Consider the following 8,955-nt stretch of genomic DNA (forward strand, 5'->3'; position numbering starts at 1 on the left):
CCCATATCAGATACAATATGTATAGTATTGTTGCAATAAACAGGGTTCAAAGAGGGTAGCAATGTGAAACCAAATAATACTGAGAATCATCCAAAACAATACAGCGAGTTAGGAAGGATCAAGACCATGCATCGTAGTCATGAAACGAGAACATGCTGTAATTCAAAGATACAACTTTAGTTTGACAAGGTGAATGCAAAGAAGAAAATAAGGAAAGAAATTTTCAAGGAGGCGAAGTAAATGCATTACTGCAATACTTTGGCCAAAGATCAATAGATAATCCTTTTTTCTTTTATGAAATTGAAGTCGATTCTGAAGATAAGATTGCTAATATATTTTGATCAGATGCTAAAATGAGGGAAGGCTATGCATTGTTTGAGGATTCTATTACGTTTAATACCACATACCAAATAAATAAGAACTACAGACCACTATAAAACATACAATATTTTTATCTGTGCATAGTCAGCATTTCATCTTCAATTAATCAGAATTGTAAATACTACTCCCTCCGTCCCACATACCATGTCAACGTTGCTGTTTTCGTCCGTCCCACATACCATGTCACTTTCCTTTTTTGGAAAATGATTATACACTTTAATCTCATTTTAAATTTTTTAATTAATTTTTTTAATTTTAATTAAATTAATTAGTTATCTTAATCTTAATTTATAATAATTTACATTATAGGATAATTATTTTCACTAATACATTCTTAATTATCTACTAATTACATCATTCCTAAAATACTGTGTCTACAGTGTAGCAGACACGGTATGTGGGACGGAGCGAGTATATGTTAGCATCTTTATGCATTGTATACAACGTCTCATATGTATCTGATCGTAACAATATTGCACTATTAGGTGTTTTCGTGGGATTTAATAATCACCGCCAAACATCTATATTTGGGGCGGATTTGTTGTACGAGGAAACACAAGATTCATTTAAGTGGAGTTTGAATATCTTCTTGAAGTGCATGGGCGGACAAGCACCAAAAACTATTTTTACAAATCAAGATTTGGCTATGACTCCAGCACTAAGAGAGACAATGCCAACGACATACCATACTCCGTGCACATGGCATATTGTACAAAATGCCAAAAAAAATCTCAGTGCTCTTTACACTATAAGGTATGTTGAAGTTATTACAGCTAAATGATGAATTTAACAATCGAAAATACCAATTACAACTACTCTACTTGCGTTGAACACACAGGTTTGCTAAAATGTTTCAACATATTCTCTATGGGTTACAAGATGAAACTAATTCAGGCTTCAGTGGGAATATATGTTGCAGGCATACTTCCCCAAAGAGCCTCATAAGTGACTACTAAACATTTATTCATTGAGACAACAATGGTCTTCGGCTTGAACAAGACAACACTTTAGTGCAGGGATGGGAACAACACAACTAAGTGAATCACTAACTTTTCATTGAAAATGTTTGAAAATGCAACCTACAAACCCCTATGCTTTATGCAACTGGACATGCTTCTTTACTTGACCTGTCTGCTCATATTAATAGATTAGTATGTTGAGTATATTCTTTATATATGTTGTTGAATGAACGTGAATATGCTGAGCAGGTTTGTACAGCCAGATAATAATATTGTTCAATTTCTTCATCAATTTCAAAGAGTGATGGAAAATCATAGAGAAAAAGAAGAACAACAGGATTTTTCGCACGTGATAGACGGTTGGCTGCAAATTATATGTTCAACCCATTAATGAAATCTGCAGTTATGTTCTACACACCAAATATTTTTTCAATGGTTTCAAGAGCAACATCAAAGATCCTTTGAATTCATAACACAATACTTAGATGAAAAGACAATATATCTTGTATATAACACGGAGAAGACAAGAATCAATATCTTGTGTGTGTAAATATTCAAGAGTTTTCAATTGAGTGTACGTGCAATATGTGGAAAAATGCCGGAATATTGTGTTGTCATTCAATACGCACAATGGATGTATTAGTAGCAACAGGGTGTGCACATTCAAAAACATCCCAAACAAATACATATTGAATCAATGGAGAAAAGATGCTAAAAGGATATTACAACAGCACCACACAAGCTTAACATCTAGTCGGGAGAAAATGGATTTTTCAGGAAGATACAAATCATTGTGCCACTTGTTCATGAATTCTGCAAAGTTAATAGCATCTGAGCCGAAAAATTACAGTTCATTCTTACATAAATTCAATGAATTGCTTCATAACACAGTTACATGCCCAAATTTGTATGGAGGAATGCCGACAGATTAAAATAACAGTTACGTTTCGTATATATTTTATATTCATTGAAATATATATGATATTAAACTAATTGATTCTTCATGCTAAAGAAGAAGTACAAAATAGAACAACTGCATACCATTTAATATTGAAGTCAAGAGACAATCTAAAAAGAAGAATTAAAAGAAATGTGTCAATCAACAACTCTAAGAAACAAAAGAAGCATCGAATAATGAATAAAAGGCATAACTAGCACGATAAATCCAAGGAAATTGATTATTTTTTTAGTTCATACATGATTTAGTTGCAAAGTATTGTGAATAATTGATATTAAGCACTTACATATACAAGACCAAATATTTTGTCGAATACCAATAAGCATTTTATTAAGTACCAATAAACATTTTCTACAAGTGAGTTTAGGATATTAATGAACTATCTAATGATATGAATGTTATTCCAGAAAATACTGCAAAATTAATTGTCAATTTTTTTTTTTAAAAAAATATCTCTGAAATCATGCAATTTTCTTTTTTTTTTTAAAAAAAAAATTCCGCGAAACAAGTTCTATTTTCGCGAGCTCGTGGAAACCGAGCTTGTTTCCGCGGAGAGCAGTCAACTTTTACAAAAAAAAATATGTTTCTAGCGGAAGCAGGGTATGTTTTCGCTAGAAACATGCAACAGTCATTCTAAACTTGCCAGCATTTATATATATTAAACCAAACATTTTACTACATACCAAGCATTTGAAGAAACGTATTTACAGGAGAGAAGATTAACAATTCGAAAATGAAGGGTTCTTATGCCCTGTAAGTCTCTAAAATAAGAATTATTATATTACATATGCGTAATTTAAACCGTTCATCATATCTAATTACTATAAACGATTCGCATTAGATCAGCTGGGTGTCATTTCCCACTATTTTTTTTTTTAAAAAAAGCAATAGGTCAAATATTATTTAAATAAAAAAATATCTACAAATTCAATCCACATTAAAAAAAAAAAAAACCCGAATAATAATAATAATAATAATAATAATAATTTATCATCGTGGTTTTAATGTATGGTTGTAATTGTGGAAAGAGAAAACCCTAAAAATCCATATCCAATTGTTTCTCAATCGCATTCACACCGAAGAATAGAACAGATAGAGAGTGAGAATCATTGCAATTACAGTAGCACTATTTATTTGTAGCGAGCGTCGTATGTATGTATGTATATATATATATATATATTGTGATGTGTATTTTTGTATGCACAGCAAAGCCAAAGGCAACCACTTGGAAACCTCCTGCCTGCCTTTCCTTCGCTCTTCTCCCTTCTCTTCTCTTCCCTGCTTTTGGTCATCCTCTCACACTTTCTTTCCCATTTCCCTTTCCCTTTCCACAATCCATCTCCGCTTTTCCCCCAAATCCGCATTCATCCCTCCGATCCTTCTCAGATTTCACTAGGTAATTGTTCATGTGGCGGTGCATCTAGGCTTTTTTTCTTCTTCTTCTTGCCTGCAACTGTGGTTTGGTTGAGGTTTCCTGCGAGGAATCCGCCGCCGCCCGCTTACCGATTTCGCTTCCGATCTGATTTTCCTTTCGGTTCGGTCCTGTTTTTGGTTGTGTTGATTTTTACTGGTGATTGTTTCGCTTTTGATTTACTGATTTAAAGGTTTCTTTGTTTTCTTTATTGTTTTTTTTTTTCTTAATCAATCGATAGGTTTCTTGTAGTAATTAACACTGTGCGGTGTGTGTTACTGCGTAAGGAAGGATTTATCTGCGATGAATTTCCTTCGTTCGTTCCGATTCTGATAAGATTTTTTGACTTTTGTGTCGCGCAGTTGCGAATGAACATGAATTTAGCGGTTTTGCTTGCTAACTGCCTTAAAAGTTCCAAGTGTTTTTGACGCTGGAAGTTGGTCTAGGGTTAGAAATTGTGAACATCATTAAGTCGGTTTTGCCTTCAGATCGTGCAGGAGTCAAATCTTTATCATAAGGCAGTATAATTACACCTTTAATTATGCTATAATCTACTGTTGGTTTTTTGCAGGGGCATTAAGTTCCTGACTCATGTCAATTCCAGGAAATTCAGAGGTTTCTATTTTCATCCTCCTTTTTATGTTCATTCTCTAAATCTTAATTTGTTTGGTATTTTCTGATTTGAATTTTGTTGATTGAATTTTCTCTTATTTATGCAATTTAGCGGCAGCCTGGGGCAACATCTGGGCATCCAGATGAGCAACACCAGTCTTCTGTTCATTTTTCCAGTGCAATACCTATTAAGAAAAGAAGATTTCCCATAATCCAGCCAGGGTTGTCTTCTGCAGAAGAAAAGGCTTCTGATTCGAGTTCGAATGATCCAAAGGACAAAAAGGAATCAAGCCTACCTGGTGGAAACTTATCCCTGAGTGATGAGAGGCATAAAGCTTCTTTGGGTAATTCTGATGCAAGCAAGACATCTGCTTTCCTAGTTAAGAAAGAAGTATTTACTCCAACAAATTTGGAATTGGGACAAACTAATGCTGATATTCTTGCATCCAAGCCTCGTGAGGCGAAACCGTTTGTTAGTTTAGGTTCGGTGAATGATTCGAGGAACAAAAGTGATGTTATCTCAACTGAAAAACAGACAGGGTCAGGAGTTCCGGGAAGCTCCGTTAGTGGTCAGACAACAAATGTGAAGCAGGAAATTGGTAGAGCACAGGTCGGAGATGCACCTAGACTTGAACTGTCTATGAGTTCAATGAATATAGAATTGTCACTGGGGCCAAGAGAACTGCCTTCTCCTGCTAGATTTGAGAAATCAGACCCTACAATGTTGAGTTTGGCTCCAATTGGAGAAAATCATTCTCTGCATAGTAATTATAGTAATACTACAGGCAGTGGAGTCCGTGTTAATAGGTCGAGTTGGGATCTAAATACAATTATGGATGCATGGGAGGGTTCTGATTCTGGTATTGAAAATTCCACTGCTCACCAGCATGTTGAAAGCGACGATTTGGGTAAGTCAAACAGAAGCAATGATGCGAAATTGGTTTTGAATGCTTCTGGCGCATTTGGCCCTTATTTGAATAAAGGGAAACATTGTGTGGATGATTGTAGATCCACTTCTGTCGATGCTTCTTTACAAAGTAGTCTCCACTCCAAGACTGATGATTCGCTTGGCCTCAAACTTGCCATGCCATTTAGGGAATCAATTGCGAATACTGATCGTCCATCCCTGGCTAAACTAGCACCTACTAGGGTAAGTCCGCAGGTGAATTTGCAACCCGTACGACTAACAGCTGTAAGTTTGAATAGGGCAGTGAAATCAGAGCCCATTGATGATAACTCAAAGTGTGACTTTAGCATAGGCAGTTGCAGTAGTGATAAGGTGGGATTATCAAAGTTAAATTCTGTGAAACTAGAGCCTCCGACAGCTAGTCCAGCGAAATTAGTTGACAATGTATCGATGAAATCTGAAGCAGTTGAGGGTCATTTCCGAGAAAAAAGTAAAGACATTGTGCTACCGGAATCTGTTGTCCAGGTTATGCAACATCAAGAGAGCTGTGCATCTTCTTCTGTCGTTCCAGCACTATCCATGCCTGAGAATTCGCGTCCTTCAACAGTGGCTGCTTCATCAAATCATACTGAACATGCATACCCCAGTAAAGAATCGTCACAGGATCACAATGATAAATCTGAGGAGCTAAATGTTGGTATGTTTTCTAATTCTGTCAGCCAGGATACGAAGAAATCAAATCCCGAAGCTTCTGGTAAATCTGAATTGGCTCCATCAAATGATGTGACTGGAAATGATGAGGAGAAGTTTAATATTCCGGCTGATATACTCGAAGACGATGCTTTTGGGTCCGATTCTGAATCACAGGAGATGGACATAGATGACGAAAATGGCAGCAACAAGGAATACGAAGAATACGAGGACGGTGAGGTTCGAGATCCTTCACAAGATTCGACAGGAGAAAATCAGAAAGAGAAGACTGAGAATGTGAAACTTGTCGAGCGAATTTCTCGAAATTCACAAGATCCCGATTCTGTCAGTGCTGAGAATTCCAATGCCAAGAAAGACTGCGGCGACATGGTTAAAGATCGAGTCAGCATATGCTATGAACCTAAGAATGAAGACTGCCCTTCTCAAAGTGTATCAGACAATGTGACTGAACTAAGAGTTGACGTGAAATCCGTGATTGCTGCCGAACCAGGTAAACGGCTCAATGCTTCGGGGAAAAAGGCTGTTGAAAGAAGTGCCGAGAAAGAAGCATTTATTAATTCACCGAATAAAGGTATTCATGGGATGAAGACATCGGCTGCTGATGAGACTGCCAACAAGGCAGCTATTAAAGAGATCTGCTCGGGCGAGAATGACTCGACTTTGTCCAAAGAGGACACATCATTTAATGACAACGATACTACGAAAGATTCTAACAATATAGGCAACAAGAGCCGTATTATAAACTTGTCTCGCACTTCGGTTGCGACTGCCCCTGCTAAAACAAGACCAATAATACCAAATAGGTTGCCGACATCAAGAAGTGGAAAAGAGAGATACTCCGATCCGGATATTGAGGGTGATGCTCAACCACGAGCGAATAATAGGTGATTTATCTTGTCGTGCTGCGAGGTGTTTTAGTTTTACTACGGTATGTGATTTTTCGTCGATCACTTTACATTCTTGTTTCTTCTGCTATTTTTATTTTACAGAGATGAATTCTACATGGGTGGTTCGAAGAAATTTTTTAAAGATAGGGTTCATGATCGGACATTCCGGAATTCGTTTATGCGTGGAAAAGGAAGAACTTCCGGCCGGTTCGGCTCATTGCGCAGGGAATGGGACTCCGATCACAGCTTTGTATCTGAAAATTACCGAGGTTCATCTGATAATCGGCCCATGAGACGTAAGCACACTTCTGCTGTTCCTAATGACCTTGATTACAATGGCTATGGAGTTCCACATGATGTTACAGCTTTGGGTAATGGAAGAAGAAAAGAGGTTAGCGACGAATTCTCTCCGCTTCGACGACCGTCGTTTAGGAGATTTTCTCCCGGCGGAGGTAGTAGTAGGGATGGTGCGGATACGCGGGATTTCCAAACGATGCACCAATTTTCTAGAAATATGGGGCCGGGTCAGTGTGTCGACGATGGTTGTTCTGACATGGTCGGAATTCGGCACGACAATAAGTTTATGAGGCATTTATCCGAAGATATGATTGATCCCGTTTACGGTCGACAGCAAGAAGTGTACGATGAACTCGACGACCAGCTTATGCGAGGCAATCGCAATTTCCGAAACGGTTACCTTCGAATAGGTTCAAAATCTCCCGCTAGGTCCCGAACACGGTCGCCTGGGCCGTGGCTATCTCCCCGCCGACGATCTCCTAACGGGCCGCCTGCCGAAACGATGTATCGAATGGGAAGGATGAGATCTCCGGAACATGATTGTTTTCACGAGGATATTATCCCTAGACGTCGAGTTTCTCCGTATAGGAACGTCGATTCGGGACGAGATCATACTAATCATAGACCCAGGCGAACCCCGCCCGCCCGAGGTTTTCTTAGGCACGGCAGAAGGTCGGATACGATCGATTCTCATGGAATGGGAGACGGCGGGAAGGAATACAAGTTTCACGGCGGCGGCGACGGGAGCGCCGCCGACGAGAGGAGGAACTTTATCGAGAGGCGGGGCCTGCCTGCCCGTCCGTTTCGCCCGATGTACAGCGGCGATAGCGACGATTTCCAATTTCATCAGAGCAATGGCCCGGCTAGACCGTATCGATTTTGTCCGCCGGACGCGGACGGTGAGTTTATCGAAAGAAGCGGGAACGTGCGGGGTAGGGAATTCGAGGGACGGCCGAGACGGGTTAGGAATATGGACGAGCAGGCGATGGAACGAGGTTGGCATGACGACGGGTATGGTGGCGACGGGAGGATGAAAAGGATGCGATTCTGAGATACTTTCTTTCGATCATAGTCGACTTCTTCGCTCGATGGAATTTCTGAATGCTAATGACTTTTGCGAACCCGATTATTATTGTTATGTTATGTGATACTTTCGGAGACGCCGGATGGTTGTAAAGTCGCGCGACAGTCGATCGGCTCGAGGTTTGCATACTATTTTACTAATAATGTGCCGTAATTATTCGTATTCGATGACTGATTTACCGAGCTTTTGAAGTCGAAATTAGGACTCACTCGCCGGCTCGCCGGAGAAAAGACAAGTTAAAATATGGTTATTACAGTGTTTAGGCGTTTTCCTTTTTGGTTTCTTAGAAAAATATTACCATGGAAAATGTTTTATGATTAATCTTAGTCATATAATAGCTAGAGCTGTAAAATTAACGAACAGTTCGCGAGCTTGGCTTAGTTCGGCTCGCTAGAGCTCACTAAGAGCTCGTTTGTTAAATTAAGCGAGCCGAACACAAATATAAAGTTTGGCTCGTTATGTTCACAAACGAGATCGAGTTTATTCGCGAACTTTCGTCAGTATTTATTAGAGAAATTAAATTAATAATTTTATATTTAATAATTATATATATCTTTATAAATATTACGTTTCATTCTATTTTTTATTTAAATTTATTAATAAAAAATTTAATTATTATTAACTGAATTTATTTTTTTTAAAAAAAATAAATAAATAAAATAAAATCTCTCTTTTATCTTTCATATTTATACTGATTTACTTTCATTTACTCATATATATATATATATATATATGAGTATTTAGGAGT

The 8,955-nt window shown here is 38.1% G+C and overlaps 1 protein-coding gene across 3 annotated transcripts; it reads left to right on the forward strand.

The window, feature by feature from the left end:
* Window positions 1-3,481: 3,481 nt before the first annotated feature.
* LOC127256246 (uncharacterized) lies at window positions 3,482-8,372 on the forward strand. 3 transcript variants are annotated; one of them, XM_051282151.1, is made up of 4 exons: window positions 3,482-3,868; window positions 4,281-4,324; window positions 4,434-6,823; window positions 6,929-8,372. In XM_051282151.1, the coding sequence occupies exons 2-4, from the start codon at window positions 4,301-4,303 to the stop codon at window positions 8,172-8,174; spliced, it is 3,660 nt and encodes a 1,219-aa protein (XP_051138108.1). In that variant the 5' UTR covers window positions 3,482-3,868; window positions 4,281-4,300; the 3' UTR covers window positions 8,175-8,372. The 3 variants fall into 3 exon arrangements, with proteins under 3 accessions (XP_051138108.1, XP_051138107.1, XP_051138106.1); XM_051282150.1 differs by having other exon boundaries at window positions 3,482-3,832; XM_051282149.1 differs by having other exon boundaries at window positions 3,482-3,694.
* Window positions 8,373-8,955: the final 583 nt, after the last annotated feature.

Source organism: Andrographis paniculata, unplaced genomic scaffold, assembly GCF_009805555.1.
Source record: "Andrographis paniculata isolate CXL003 unplaced genomic scaffold, ASM980555v1 Contig55END, whole genome shotgun sequence".
Lineage (NCBI taxonomy): Eukaryota > Viridiplantae > Streptophyta > Magnoliopsida > Lamiales > Acanthaceae > Andrographis > Andrographis paniculata.

Coding starts and splice junctions, on each gene's coding strand:
- LOC127256246 (XM_051282151.1), top strand. CDS start 4,301: ATGTCAATTCCAGGAAATTCAGAG. Junction 4,325..4,433: donor CAATTCCAGGAAATTCAGAG/GTTTCTATTTTC, acceptor TATGCAATTTAG/CGGCAGCCTGGGGCAACATC. Junction 6,824..6,928: donor CAACCACGAGCGAATAATAG/GTGATTTATCTT, acceptor TTTATTTTACAG/AGATGAATTCTACATGGGTG.